This window comes from Euleptes europaea, unplaced genomic scaffold (assembly GCF_029931775.1).
Source record: "Euleptes europaea isolate rEulEur1 unplaced genomic scaffold, rEulEur1.hap1 H_1, whole genome shotgun sequence".
Classification (NCBI taxonomy): Eukaryota; Metazoa; Chordata; class Lepidosauria; order Squamata; family Sphaerodactylidae; genus Euleptes; species Euleptes europaea.
In genome coordinates this window covers 638570-654936 of record NW_026612049.1, presented here as the reverse complement: position 1 = coordinate 654936, position 16367 = coordinate 638570, and the positions used below count along the sequence as shown (strand labels likewise).

The following is a 16367-nucleotide window of genomic DNA, read 5'->3' as shown; positions in this document are numbered from 1 at the left end:
TGGCGGTTTTCAGGACAGGAAGCCAAGCCTTATTCATTCTTAAACACTCTTCTTTTCTGTTAAAGTTGTGCTGATGTTTATGAATTTCAATGGCTTCTCTGTGCAATCTGACAAAACAGAGAAGCCATTGAAATTCATAAACATCAGCACAACTTTAACAGAAAAGAAGAGAGTTTAAGAATGAATAAGGCTTGGCTTCCTGTCCTGAAAACCTCCAGACTAACAAAGACTACAGTCAACAATAGCCATGCAGATTAGCTTTGGATTTCACACATTAACAGATCACTTCAGGATACAATGGTTCCATATTAACATACCACACCCTCATTAACACATTATCTTGATACTTACAGGACAATGATTAGCACATTACCTTTGATACTTTTTGCAGGACAATGATTCAGCTCAAACCCAACCCCTTTCTGACTATATATTACTCTTCCTACACACTTGACACTGAGAGACACTGTCCTTCAGTGTTACTCCTCTGAAGATGCCTGCCACAGCTGCTGGCGAAACGTCAGGAAAGAAAATACCAAGATCACGGTCACACAGCCCTGATAACCTACAAGAACTAGATAGAGTAAAAGCACAGAAAATATAAATTGTTGTCAGTATTTAAAATCCCCAAAAGACTAACTAAAAAGATGGCGTCCTAACTATGTTTTACCCCAAATATGATGTTTAAAGCCAATATTAATACAAAAGGGAATCAACTACCCTCTCATGTGTAGTGATGAAATAATGAAGTGGAGACCAAAAGAACAGTGGGTGGGGGGAGTCTGAAGGAAAGCCCAACAAGAGAAAGCCAGCCATTGTATAAACATTGCTGCCCTCAACTGTAAACCTGGAGGAACATCTCTGTCTTGCAGGCTCTGCAGAACTGAGCCATGTCCCACAGGGCTTGAGTCTCACTGGACAGAAAGTTCCACCAGGGAGGGGCCAGTGCTGAAAAGGCCCTGGCCCTGGTTGAAGTCAGCTGGATAGTATGGCTTAGTTCCGTCTAATCCACTTATGCTCAAATATTTACTTGGAAATAAATATTGGTGATTTCAACAAAACCTATAGCCAAGTAATGTATAATTCCAGGCAAATGATACAGAGTAAACTGGGAGAAAGCCAAATTGTTTAATAGCTGAATCAAATGACAACCTAGATATACTAGTTGAGAGAATATGTTAGTTTAGGATGAAATTAACAATAGCCCGTGTCAGTCATAAAGAAAGTGAAAAGACAAACTGGACGAGATGAGATATGTAAATATAAACACTGTCCTTATTTTCTCTAATTAAGCCCCTGCTTCAAAAAATGCCACCTACTCTGTGCAAACTCTGCTAAAGCACAGCACACTGATGTTACAAGGCTGACATCCAATCCTTGTTTCTCAAATTGATTTGACTCAGTGTCAGCATTTACATTAATTTATTAATTGGAATTATGTCTGCTTTTAAGATGTTAATGGGCCATATTCCAAGTTGGAAGTTATTCTCGAATCACCCCAGTGGAGCATAGATCAATGACTGTTAGGATGAATTAGCTAAACAGTACCCTCCTTACTAGCCAACATAGATCAGCAAAGTATCTTCATAATCTGTGTCTATGATTCTTAATTATAATTTGCCTTTGTTTACACTTGTCAACTGCACACAAAGCCAGACGGTCAGCTAAACCTATGCTGGAAGCCCTGAGCACAAGTTACAGTGAACACACATACAATCCATGGACAATGGATACTTGATAGTTCTTTGTATATGCAGTGAGTAATTCTCACGTTACAGTTAATGCATGTACAGCTGAACATGTGATACAAAACCCACATTTATCCAGGTATTGGTCCCTGGTTTCATTCATAAAGTTAATGCGCATTGGCTCTTTTGTACAAACAGATGTACACACGTGCAGACGCGGCATGCATTCACTGTAACATGTGAACCGGGCTTAAGTCATTGCACATTTGGCATTTTATTATATTTTTACTCTGTCCTTGTTCCAAGGAGTTCAAGGCTGTACATATGCCATCCTTCCCCTTATGCCACCCGCCCCCATTTAATTCTCATATCTTTTGCTGGTCAGTGACCATATTAATAAATTATGTTTTGTAATTCTCATTCAGCCTTCTGAGGTAGGTGAGATAGTGAGGTAATAACTGGCCCTAAGTCAATTAGTGAATTTCATGGTTGACGGGGACCCAAACATCAGAAACATTATACATTGTGATACTGCTGGACACTAGCGGAAAGGGAAATAAATGAACTCTAGGACAGCATTGTAGAATGCTGACCTCTAGGACAGAACTCTAGGACAGCATTGGTTGTCCTGCAGTACTTGGGTAAGAAAAAAGAAATGTGAGGAAACAAGAGATTGCTGATTTACAATATGGAAAATGGCTTATCAGAGTCACTAATGTTTATGTGAATTTAACTCTTATCAGTTATTCCCACAGTATAGTTAAAATCACTTTTGCCAAAAAACAGACCACTGATAAAGTGGGCCTGTATTTTTGAAGGAATTACTATTGTTTGGGTTGGTTTTCTTCCATCTACACAAAATCTTAGTCTTCCTTCTCTTTCTCCTCCTTATCCCCACAATCTCCCCTCAATATTTAGAAGAATTCCTGACATTTTCTGTGAACACAGATTATTGCATTTCCATGTTTCAAAAGGATTGTACAGTGCTTACACAAGGGAAAAATTGTGATGATGCAACTGCCCAAACTTGTATACATCAACTTGTATGCATACAATCTAAAATTGTATACATTTTTCACATAGTTCCATATTAATGGAAGCCTGTATAAATTTCTTTATCTGAAATTCTGCTTTTTAAAATGTTTAGCATGCTCCTCAAAGCAACTGGATAAATTAAATGATGGCTGTAGATGGACTATTAATTCAAAAGATACATTTGTGGAGGAATTCCAATTGTGCTAGTGACTTAGGATATCAAGCATATTTGAAAATCTCACATCTCATACCTCACATCCAATTTTAGTTTTATCTTAAATGCAAGGGTTTCATTTCCACACTTATCCACTGGAACGGGTATGTACAAATAGATGACTTCTTACCGTACTTTGCAAGTCCGTGCAGCTTCATTCCATTGGACTTTCTGATCAGTGATTAGGATATAGCACCTTCCATCATGATGGCTCCATCCAGGAGGACAAGTTTTCAAGTTACCATTCTGGAATGAAATAATTTTTGCTCAGAAACATTTCTTCCACTGCATTCACCTTTTGAAAGTGCAGCTTCAGTTTTTATAACGTTTCTCAAGAACTGAAATGGTTAATGGCTTCCACAGGGAAATTGTATACTGTATACTCCTAAAATGTATTTTTGACTGACATTTTAATTTCAGCCACTGAATGTTACTCGACCAAATAGTAACGTATTACATTGTTTATTTGAAATACAGATCTCTCTGTGTGTAAAGTGCTGTCAAGTTGCAGCTGACTTATGGTGACCCCTGGTGGGGGTTTTCAAGGCAAGAAACTAACAGAGGTGGTTTACCACTGCCTTCCTATGCATAACAACCCTGGTGTTGCTTGGTGGTCTCCCATCCAAATACTAACCAGGGCTGACGCTGCTTAGTTTCTGAGATCTGATAACATCAGGCTAGCCTGAGCCATCTGTAGTCTTCAACTATTTCAGACCTTGGACCTAACCTTTAATCCCAACCTGCAAAATGGCTCATACTTCCACTTTTCTATCACATATTGCCATCTTTCTCCTTCTCTTAAAATAAACCCTTGAACCAAAAAGAGAAAATTCTGATTCTGCTGGCATGGCCTGCTTAGATGACAGTGTGTCCCAGCTGTAGGGCATGACCCACTATTTGAAAATCAATGTTATAGATTAGGATATCCAAATGGAGACCTTTGGATTGTATCTGGACCCTACACTGTATCTGAACCCTACCCTATACCTCCATGGTAGAATGAGAAAATGAGGTCTGGGACAATTTCTCATTTTCCAGTAGACATGAAGGGAACTTTGACTCTTGAAAGTTTACACCGTGAAAATCTTGTTGTTCTTTAAGGTGCTACTGGACTCGATTCTAGCTGTTCTACTGCAGACCGACACAGCTATTCTCCAAAACTGTAACCAAGATGAGCAGATTGCTACCTTGCTTGTGGAATTCCAGAAAGTCCAAGAAATACCATCACACTGAAACAACCTCTGAATGTTTTCTTCAAAATGCAAGAGACCCTTTAAATCTGGTGTACAACTCTTTGGAAAGGCGAGTTTTGGGATCTGGAAAGAAAGGAACATTTGTAAACATTAGACAAAAAAAATTCATATTTTTAGTCTCTATATTTAATGTTTATGAACCCCTTTTAGAAAGGATTTACATTGAATTTGTAATAGCAGTGTACTATGTACATAAATAGTTGAGAGGAAATTATGCAGATGGATACCAGCTTAATCTGGAAAATGACATAATCAAATACAGATTTATTTGTCCAAGTGCTGTAGGTTCTCAGGAGTTAAATTGGAAGTAATTTTTAAAAAAACTTTTTGATATTAAGCTAAGCGATTTTTTTAAACAAAAAACATTGTGAGGAAATTGAAGATTGGTATTAAACTTGGCCATAGTATAGCACAAGTGAGAGCACAAGCAAACTGCAATAAAAGAGGTTTATACCTGAATGTTAGAGTCTGCTTGTGGAATTTCTGTTTTTCTTGGGGAAGCCACATTTTTGTTTGGCTCATCTTGGCTTATCAATGATCCAGTTGCCATCTTGTTTTTGTTAGGCGATGGGCTGTCATCTTCTACTCTTAGTACTGCCATCCCATGGTACTTAATGACAAAGAGTAACAAAAAGATAGATGAAGATGAAGGATAACCTTTATCAGTAAATTCAGAAAATCCATTGAAGTCAAGGGTGCAATTTAGAAGGGTGCAATTTAGGGTTGCCAACTCCAGGATGGGAAATTCCTAGGTTCTAAGCTTCCCAAGGAGCATGGTGGACAACAAACTTACTGTACAATAATTTGTCGGGTCCATCGGATCCCCCTTTTTATAAATCAGGACAATTATTACACTACGCCATGCTTCAGGCATGCTTCCTGTCTTATTTATATCTGTAAAGATTGGGGGCAGAAACTGTGCCCACCAATCTGGGTCAGTTTTTAACAATTCTGCTGATATTAGGTCAGGACCAGGTGCTTTCCCCTTTTTTTGTTACTTAATCAAGGTCTTAATTTAACTAACCGTTACCAGGATCCATTCCTTCGTATCTGGAGGTAATTTTGGTGTGCTATCCAGTATATCACAACTTTTTTTTTGTGAAAGTGGTAGCAAAGAAGGCTTCCCAGACAACTGCTGGAATGTGGCAAGGTACAGGAAACCTTATGTCTAATCCTTTTGCTATTAAGGTCCAGAAAAGTTTGTCTTTTTTTGTTTTGTTTTTACAGCCCAGAATAAACATTCCCATTCTTTCTGGGCCTCAAGCTTCTTAATTTTCACTAATTTTTTATGTTCTCTTTTCAGTTTCAAAATTCTTGGCAATACCTCTGTTCTATTTGAGTTTTTAAACTGTGAGGGCTTCTAATTGCCCTTTTAATCAGCATCGTACCAGTTATTTCTACTAGGTATGCCATTTCCTTTGAACTTTTCTCCACCTGCTACCAGCACAGGCTGAAGGAAATCAATTTGTTCAATAAAAAGTTCCATCGGTTCTTGTAGGTTGTCTGGGCTGTGTGACCGTGGTCTTGGTATTTTCTTTCCTGACGTTTCACCAGCAGCTGTGGCAGGCATCTTCAGAGGAGTAACACTGAAGGACAGTGTCTCTCAGTGTCAAGTGTGTAGGAAGAGTAATATATAGTCAGAAGGGGGTTCCTACACACTTGACACTGAGAGACACTGTCCTTCAAGGTTACTCCTCTGAAGATGCCTGTCACAGCTGCTAGCGAAACGTCAGGAAAGAAAATACCAAGACCATGGTCACACAGCCCGGATAACCTACAAGAATCGATGAACTCTGACCGTGAAAGCCTTCGACAAAAAGTTCCATACTTCCCATGTTTTTAATTACTTAGGAGCCTATATGACTAGTTTTTATTGTTCATTTTTGCCTCCACTTCCATAGCTTCACACCACCTTGATGGTCTTAAATTATTATGTGTCTGGGCTAAGGCTGTTTTTGTTACAGAGGGTGCAGTGCAGCAAACATGTAGATGTAGTAATAAATATACTGGATAGTGATCACCACCCAAATATCTCATTACTTCCAAGGTTTCAGCTCTTTTAAAAGATCAACAGAAGCAACAAAACAATCTACTATACTTGCCCCTTTATGATTTATACATGTATAGTCACCTTTTTCATCAAACTAGATACATTCATTGAGTATCACTAGATTGTTCTTTGATAATAAGGATGCAAAATATCTGCCAGCACCATAAATTTTCCTATCTTTAGACCATCTATAATTCACAATTGGGATGTTCTTTATCTGTATTTTGAAACATTTCAAAAAAAGATCCTCATTTGTCTCCCCAACCCTAGCGTTGAAGTCACCAGCCAATAATACTGGGGTCACAGAATGAAGCCTAACCAGGTTCGCTAAATAAGAATCAAACTGGTTGTAGTACCAAGATATCTTAAACTTACAAGCATATGGTGGGAAATAAGTATACACCAAAACTGAAGAAAGTTCCTCAAACTCCATGAGCAATGCCATTGTATACGAAGAGTTATTCGGCAACTCGGTAACCTTTGCTTTGAAGTTGTTAGAAATGAGGCTCATGGATCGTTTGATTATGGGTATGCAAGGAGTCAGAAAATAGGACACAATAAACAGAGTCTTTCCTGTTTCAAATCAAAAAAATTTACTCATCTAAAGGAAAGGTAACTGGGATGAAAAACAATAAATCCTCTCTACATATCTAGTTTCCTATAACTTGCTAGAAATCCTAGCAGGCATCTAAAGCTTAATCCTATTGTTCCATCTCTGCTCCTTAGAGCATGTTGTCAGTGTAAAATCCAAACAGCAAGTGAGTAGAACAACTTTTCCTACACTTTTCCTCTCTTAACACAGGAAGAGGACAATAAAACACAATTGTCCTACGCGACCTGAGACATGTTATCAATGGTGATTAGCTGACCAATTAAATAAAGACACATTGCTGTTACATCATCTTACTGTGTCTGTATAAACAGTCAATCCAAACAATTTAACTCTTTACTGTCTGACAGAAACGAAACTCGCTATCTAATTCCCAACAGAAGTACATTGAGATTAAACAAGTCATCTCTCCAGAGCATCTTCCATTCCTCCCAGTATCAACTGCAGGTAGTGAATATGAAGTAAAGCCAGAAGCATACACTTTAGCCTTTGCTCAAGTTTCCTGGAGCAACACTAGGTGAAATTTGACATCATTCCAGTCATGTTCCAAGACAGTTTACTCAGAGTCAATAATTTTTTTCTTTAAAAGCTATGTCCCAGGCTGCATTATCTAAAAACCTGTAACCGAAAGGGTTTAGGGGCAAAGATGATTTCTCATTACAGGATAGCGTGTTTGGAGACATCTCTACTGGACAGGGTTGTTCATCTAGTTTATGATCAGATTGCATTTTAATATCATATAAGGCAGAAACCAACCGTTTGCAGTTGCTGTAACAAATTATCCTGCTCTTTTACTGGCAGAGCACTAAACGATGCTAATAGGGCCTCTTCTGCACTCTCAAGGCCTCCTGTATGCAATCCTTTATGTACTGGGGTATCCTTTTTTGTCTGTGGGAAAGGAGGAATTAATGGAGCCTCATTTTGGGGTAACACCTCTTTAGAATCCCCAAAACACACTTGTTTATTGTTTATATGTCATTTTCCCTCTTGGGTGCTGGTTCCAGAGATGTAAGATCAATAAGCAATTCTCATTCTTCAATTTTTTGGTTGGGCTTAGGGACATATGTGTCAGGGGATGTGAATATGGATCCAAATTTGATACAAATTTCCTTTTGCTTTTCCATGTTGGATACCCCTCCCTTCCCATCTCTTTGCCCTTAACATCCCATCTCCCTTGATATAACTTCCCATCTCTTTGATCGCATACCATTTGCGTTTTCATTGGCAAAGTAGATAGTACCGCGCTGACTTCGCTTCTATACTGTTAGTTTCCTTATTTTCCTTGTTTCTCTTTGCTAAAAAGTCATCTATATGTTTTGTCAATATATCTAATTTTTCAAAAGTTTTCCATAGAGTATCAGAAATTAGAAGTCTCTGAGTTGCCAGCATCTCCAAATATATTTGTTGTTTTTTCATTCTTTATTTCCCCCCCCCAAAAAAAAGAAGATTGTCTAAAATGGCTATATGAAAAGGAGAACTCAGAAAGGGTTCTGGAAAAATATTCAAAGGGCTTGGGGGAGGGGTCAAATCTCTACTGAAAGACCGGCAAATCTGTTAGAAGTCTCTATAGTGAAAAATTTCTACATTTTACTCTGCTTAGAGGGTGGTAAGTTAACTAGCTAGATAACTGAAATCAATTTAAAAGAGGTATTAACTTCCTCATCTAAAAATTAAATTATAAATTAGTTAATTAATAAATTATTTCCTAATTTTAATTCATTATATTGAAACTCAAATCAATTTACAAAAAGCTGAAATGGTTAAGGCTATCATAAAACAGAATTTATATAAAATAACAGATGTAAGAAAACTCTTTTTCACCTTTGCCCTTAGACACATTTTCAAAATCTTAAGAGTAAAGCCTCAAAAGTCTTAAAAGCCTCAGCCCAAAAAGTCTTGAAAGGGTTATAAGAGTTAAAAGCCTTGTAGACCTTGAAAGAGGCAGATAAGAACAAAACAAAACAAAGAAAACAATAACAGAGCAAAGCAAAACCCCACCTTCTCAAATTAAATATTAAGCAGAACTGACAACAAAATTCTCTCTAGCTCATTTCCTCTGCTCAACCTACTCACCACTCTGCCACACCCTACCAAGAAAGGGAGGAGGGAGATTTCTGCAGTGAATTCTCAGTTAAACATTTAGCTTAGAAGTAAGGAGTACAAGGCAGCACACACTAGGGTTGCCAACCCCCAGGTGGTAAAGGAGTTAAAAGAAACAGCAATGTAGACCACTCTATCTAAATGCTTATATTCAAAAAACACATTTAAAGATTGCATGCAAACCACAAAACGTAAATGTGCACTAATGCAACTCTATACAAATCAATATGAACACTTGAAATAAATCTGCTAGATATTAAAAAGATGGAAAAATGCAGAAAAAGATAAATAACCAGATATGCAAGCAGGATGCAGGCAAGCAGAATGTCTCTCGGAAGGAAAGAATCAGTTCTTGCTGGAGGCAGAGATGGTGTTTAGCTAAGCAGCAAAAGCCGCTAATGAAAGTCCCGTTCCAGAGGATCGCTGCAAGCTGAGGTGCCCAATTCTAGCAAAGATGAATGTTGCTGTGGGAGCTTCAAATCCAAAGACTCAAAGTAACAACAAAATAATTCTTTCAGTCCACTTCACCACTGTAGGTGTCTGAAAATACAGGGAACTAAAGATTCCTGGCGCATGAATTGCAGCCAGAGATCCCAATCCATATGGTTGAAATTGAAAGGACTGAAGGAAGGGATTCCTGGCACATGTGTTGCAGCCAGAGGCCCCAATCCATACAGTTGAAATTGACAAGATTCCGGTATATTTTGTTTCGGTCAGTCTTCTTCTGATAGACATAATTAAAATGATAAATCTATAATAAAAATACAATATAAACTGACAACTATTTTTGTATAGTTATATTTATTAGAAAGGATGTTGTCAGTTTATACTGTATTTTTATTATAGATTTATCATTTAAATTATGTCTATTGGAAGAAGACTGACCGAAAAAAGATATACCGGAATCTTGTCAATTTCAACCAAATGGAATGGGATCTCCGGTTACAATTCATGCGCCAGGAATCCCTTCCTTTAGTCCCCTGAATTTTCAGACACACACAGTGGTGAAGTGGACTGAAAGAATTATTTTATTGTTACTTTGAGTCTTTGGATTTGAAGCTCCCACTGCAACATTAATCTTTGTTAGAATTGGGTACCTTGGCTTACAGTGATCCTCTGGAACGGGACTTTCATTAGCAGCTTTTGCCACTTAGCTAAACACCATCTCTGCCTCCAGCAAGAACTGATTCTTTCCTTCCGAGAGACATTCTGCTTGCCTGCATCCTGCTTGCATATCTGGTTATTTATCTTTTTCTGCATTTTTCCATCTTTTTAATATCTAGCAGATTTATTTTGAGTGTTCATATTGATTTGTAAAGAGTTGCATTAGTGCACATTTACGTTTTGTGGTTTGCATGTAATCTTTAAATGTGTTTTTTGAATATAAGCATTTAGATAGAGTGGTCTACATTGCTGTTTCTTTTTGCTCCTTTTAACCCCCAGGTGATGGCTGGAGTTCTCCTGCTATTACAACTGATCTCCAGCCGATTGGTTTACCTGGAGAAAATGCCACTTTGGAACTTGGACTCTATGGTGTTGGTCCCTCCTCTCTCCAAACCCTGCCCTCCTCTGCCCCCAAAATACGCCTCCCAAAATCTCCAGGTATTTCCCAACCTGGAGCTGGCAACCCTACCCTTCACCCCCGTACACACCAGCTGTGTAGCCGTCACTCAAAAGCAGAAGCCTATCGGCATTTGCCTCAGCATCAAGCTTACTCAAACTTGCTCTGAAAGAATTTTAGGGAGTCATAACAGCAAACTCTCTTAGTAATATGAACACCAGCCAGCTAAATGCTAACAAGCAAAGATAATAGAACTAAAAGTTAATAAAGCTAGAGATAAAGTAAAATAAAACACTATGCAAAGTGCAGCATAGCCACAAAACTGTTCTTAGCTCAACCGGAAGCTCCTCCGATCCAGTTTAATATATGTATCTGCTTTATGTATGCGTCTGTTACATTGTATGTGGTAGGACCCTGTAAAATAATTGGGAGCAGGATGTAAGTGTTTTTGAAGGTATTAAGCGCAATCATAATTATTAATCAGATTGTGTATGTAGTATACATGCATACAGATATGACGCTGCCTTATACTGAATCAACATTGGTCCACAAAGGTTAGTACTGTCTACTTAGATTGGCAGACGCTCTCTGGGATCTCAGAGGGAGGTCTTTCACATCACCTGCTACCTCTTTCCATGAAAGAGGCTGTGGATTGAATCCGGGACCTTCTGCATGCCAAGCAGATGCATGCCAAGCACTGAGCCACCTCCCCTCCTCTATGTAGAGTAAGCAACATGAAGCGATCACATGTTTAATCCTGCCCTTCCAAGGATCTCAGAGCAGCATACGTATTTCTCTCTTCCATTTGTATTCAAAACAACCCTGTGAAGTAGGATAGGCTAAGAGATAATGACTAGTCCAAGGTCACCCATCATGGCTGAGCCAGGATATCTCCCCAGTCCTCATCTGACTCTTATAATTACACTCTTTTCATATACTGGTATATAAATAGAAGATGTATAAATAATGTTCTTACTTTAAAAAAAACACCAGTGCCATTTGTAAATATGGAAGAAGGGTGAACCTGAAAGCCAAAGAAATGAAAGGTTCAATAATGAAAGATACAAATACTGGAAACAAAATACAATTTTATTCTATTTTATTGTATATTTGTGTACTGGGGCAGCAGAGGTAGAAAGCCAATGCTACACCAAGTATTTTTCTATACACATGTGGTTTTTGTTCTTAGGAAACAGAACCCTAGAGTTAGGAAATCTCAACATGTCATACAAGGCAGGCCCATTCTCTCCCCATCTCCTCACAGATCTTTCATATAAACTAGACCAAAAACTGTGTCACAAATAGCACGCACATCTGGAATTATTATCCAGAACAAACATTGCTTATAAGATATACATATATCCAGAGACCTCAAGCAAGTGAGCCAGAACAAACAATAGTACAATGCGGGCAGCAGCCAACCCTATATCAACTCTGTGTGTGTGTGATTTTCCTGACTCCATTAAGTATGAGACAGAAATAACAAAAGAAACTTCATCAATTTATCTGTAATATCCGAAATCACACAAAGGCGTTATTTTCTTATTAATCTAAGTTATCTGAAGACAGATAATAGGTTCTTAAGATGGTTGTATAATAAAGCCCTCATTGCTCATATTGTGCATTTTCATGTCATTCTTGTCTTTGGTAGCCAGGTTTTATAGGGTTTTGTACTACTTCTAAAATCTGTAGTGCTAGGGGAGAGGATGTCACCACTAGGGTTGCCAGCTCTGGGTTGGGAAATACCTGGAGATTTTGGGGGGTGGAGACTGAGTGGGGTGGGGTTTGGGGAGAAGAGGGACTTCAATGCCATACAGTTCAATTGCCAAAGTGCCCATTTTCTCCATGGGAACTGGTTTATATTGTGTGGTGATCAGTTGTAATAGCGGGAGATCTCCAGCCACCTAGTCACCATGTTAACCCTTGGTATGTGGAGTCCCCCAGGGGGTGATGCTCTCCCCAATGTTATTTGACATTTATATGTGCCCCCTTGCCCAGCTAGTCCAGAGTTTCACGTTGGGTTGTCATCAGTATGCGGATTACACCCAGCTGTATCTATTGATGGGTGGGTGGCCAGATGCCACTCCAGATATATTGAATAAGAATTATGACACCTCTGTGCAATATGTTAGATATAACAAAAGCTGACACAGAATGGCAAAATCAGCTATAGTCTCTATATTGTCACCTCTTGTACAACCATACACACATTAAAGAATCTTAACCAAACCTATAGTGTGCTGTCCAAATTCTATACATATCTATAGCAGTAGAATTTAGAGGTGCCCCCCACCAGAACCCCCCCAGGGAGGGCAGTTTGGGCAAGAGCCATGCACAGCCCCTTCAGAGAGGGGAATTTGAGCGAGAGCCATGCACAACCCCCGCAGAGAGCAGAGTTCGAGTGAGAGCCATGCACAGGCCCCCCCAGAGAGGGGAGTTTGAGTGAGAGCCATGCACGGCCCCTCCAGATAGGGGAGTTGGAGGGAGAACCATGCATAGTCCCCACAGAGAGGGGAGTTTGAGTGCAAAAACCACAAAGTCCCAACCCTTGGCACAGACCAGCAGCATGCCGGCCCATGCGAGGCTTACCTGTCAAGTGCGCGCCGGCTGCAAAGTGCGGCTTTTGAAGGGAGTTTGCCGCTTCAAGGCCCCTCCTCCATTGGTGTGCCACCACTTCCTGCCCTGGCCCCATTGGCCGGCCTCTAGTCGGCTTCCAGAGGCACCAGGCGGAGAGGGGCGGTGCTTGGCCGTGGCGGCGAGATGAGGGTCTGGAGCGTTTGCATGGCGGTCTATGGGCTGCACCAGGTTGAGACCTGGTGTAACTTTTCAGCAGCAAAAGGGGGCGTTCCCAGGCCGAATGGCCCTTAGGAGGCCTACTAGCTGCGGGAGTGCCCCTGGAAATGCCCCCGTGGCCACCACTGCCTGCCTTTGCGCCGCTCGGGCACTGGTGCGGCCGTTGCATGGGCACAGACGCACTGCTCCCCTCAGCCATTTACTGCCACCGCCGTAACTGGCTGCACACTGGTGCCCAGGCCATTTGTGCCCGCGTAAGCTCCATTTACGTTGGCGCGAGGCCCCTCGGGCCACCTAAGCAGGATTCTCCGGAAAGGGCTGTTAGTTTATTAATGTTTGGCTGGCACCCACCACTATAATGAAATGATTAAAGGGTGCCACCAGAACTTTTAAATGATGAAAATTTTAACTATGGTTTTGGTTTTAATTGTTATAACATGCTGCGAGCTGCCCCAAGCCTGACTTTGTCAGGGAGTGATGGGATAGAAGTTGAAAAATAAAGAAAAGAGATAAAAGTAAAATCTGCTTAACCAGAGATGAGAGCTAAAGCTTTTCTGCGTTCTCAGTTTCCTTGCTTCTAAGTTTCTGTTTCTAAACCAAGAGCAACAATAACCCTATAATAGCAACTTCAACATTCATAGTCTTGCCTGAATTATTACCTTCTTTCAGAATGCACCTTCATTAAATTATTAAGTCATTTGCATTTCATGCACCATTACGGAGCACCATTACAAAATCATTGGAACAATTTCTTTCTTTCCATTGCTCAGGACACAATCCTTACTGTTTTGCCATTTCCAATGGCCTTTAGCCTGCTCCTTGAAAGATTCTCTGATCTGAATTCTGGTAGCCTGTCCCTTCTCTGCAATACCATCTCTTTGGAAGAGGACAGTGGGATTCCTTCCAAGTGAACAGTGCCATGACTGGAAGATGAAGAGTAGCCTGAGGAGGCTGGAAGCAATGTGCCTTTCATCCGTAAGTTTTGGCTGGAGGAATGGAATGAACTGCATTGCCCTGAAAAGCAAACAAGATGGCAGATGGTCAGTCCTTTTTATATAAAGAGATCACTGGACACATTGATGTGGCTAATGAAACAGCTTGTTGTTAGAAGTAGGGTCAATTTTTTATGAAGCTGATCTGTTCTTTTTCCTTTTCAACTAGGTTTTTACTTAGCTCGCCAAATGTGGCACATGGAAAGTGTAACTTCACAAGTTTTAAAAAGCCTGCTTCCTAAAAATCAAACATACTGATGGGCCATCACACACACTCACCTGGCTAATGACTGTTCATGGTTGAGGGGATGGTTTCCCATTTTACCACCATGCCCTGCATAGCACATAAGGCACTGTATGAGACAAGCATGTGTGCCCAGCTTGGACGTTAATCTCTCCCTTAAATTAAGAGGGGAAGATCACAGGAATGAAGCATGTGCACATGAGGTACACCCAGCACATCTAATGCCTTCTATTCATGATGGGGAGGAGAGCAGTGTGACATGCTTGCTTCCCCATACATGATGATCTTCAGCTGGCTGAAAGTATGAACTGGCCCCCAAATACAGCTGGTAACAGATCGCTGTGGTTTTGTCATGTAATAAGACAGTGCTTATGTATTGTGTAGATTTATGCCTTAACTGCTTTTCTTCTTTTATTACAATGTTCTTCAAACTTTGATTTAAAAAAAAACGCACACAACCACTCCATACTTACTGAGTTTCCTTCCTTCCTTCCTTAATTTTATTGTGATCATAAATCAGCAATAACATAATCAACAGTCAGCAACACGTGACTTTCTTATGTCTGCTTAACAGTCAGCAGGAATGTTTGCCTGCCTCCTACATCCTAAAGGCTGTTATGATCTTAATATAAGAAATAACTTTTTAAAAAATCCAAAGACTGTACAAAATTTTAAAATACAAGAACCAAGGAGACCCCATGTGAGGGCAATCTGGCTGCCACATCTGTTACCCCAATTGAATGCCAGGATTGATTTGGCTGATACTGGCTAGGTGGGTGTCTCCTTCATCCCTCACCACTGCTCTATGAGTGTCCCTCCTGAAGTTGTGCACTGGTGGAAGAGTATTCCATCCTTCGGCCAAAGGTAGAGATCCTCTTATACCCTTCACCCAACCTTTCTTGCTGATTGGGTTTTATACTCCTCTGTATGTCTTCAGCCACATAGGAACATAGGAATACCCAAGCTGTATCCAGTAGAGACTTTTTGAGTTTATGTCTATGTATCAGACCAGAATTCTCAATAATTATATTTCTTGAAGGTAACAAAATTCTCATTGTCATAGAAAGCCACAACAACGGATCATAAATTGACATGATATTCTAATTCAGATTAAAATGTGTTGTTGTGGGATGTGTATGTAAAATGCTGTTAAGTTGCAGCCATCTTATGGCAACCCTGTAGTGTTTGTAAGGCAAGAGACCAACAGAGGTGGTTTGCCATTTCCCTCCTCTGCACAACAATCCTGGCATTCCTTGATGGTCTCCCATCAATTACTAATCAGGGCTGACCCTGCTTAGTTTCTGAGATCTGGCAAGATCAGGCTAGCCTGAGCCACCAGGTCAGGGCTTGTTGTGGGATTGTGTAGATTAATCCATAGCCTTAGATGTGATATCAATTTTTACAAATAATATAATAAGAACCAGACTTTATCTCGGGCTATCTGTCTCTGAAAAGAAGGCCTATACCAATGGAACTCTAGCAAAGGCATGATCTAAAATCCTGCATGCATTGGGGGGTTATCTGTTGTTTTCAATAAAGGGAACTGTTCCAGAAGGAGAATGATATGCAGAACATTCGTTTGTTCATGGAAGAGAACAGGGAAAACTTTGTGGACAAAGTTATATATATGTTTCACAGTTCTTGAATTGTACCGTTATAGTCTTGTGTTAGCAAGAGAGCCGGATTGCCCAAAGTAGTCATCTTAGTGGTGTAATGGTTAAGAACGGTGGACTCTAATCTGGAGAACCAGGTTCAGTTCCTCACTCCTCCACATTAAGCTTGCTGGGTGACCTTGGGCCAGTCACAGTTCTCTCAGAACTCTCTCAG

General features: G+C 40.1%; 1 protein-coding gene across 1 annotated transcript in view; it reads right to left on the bottom strand.

The window, feature by feature from the left end:
* The window catches only part of LOC130492895 (FRAS1-related extracellular matrix protein 1-like), a 90188-nt gene that overhangs the window by 3118 nt on the left and 70703 nt on the right, over nucleotides 1-16367 (bottom strand). The window contains exons 30-34 of the mRNA XM_056866660.1: nucleotides 14089-14318; nucleotides 11488-11535; nucleotides 4645-4800; nucleotides 4125-4253; nucleotides 3068-3183 (exon numbers count right to left, since the gene is read on the bottom strand). Coding sequence (XP_056722638.1) covers nucleotides 3068-3183; nucleotides 4125-4253; nucleotides 4645-4800; nucleotides 11488-11535; nucleotides 14089-14318 — 679 coding nt within the window. The remainder of the gene's footprint in view (nucleotides 1-3067; nucleotides 3184-4124; nucleotides 4254-4644; nucleotides 4801-11487; nucleotides 11536-14088; nucleotides 14319-16367) is intronic.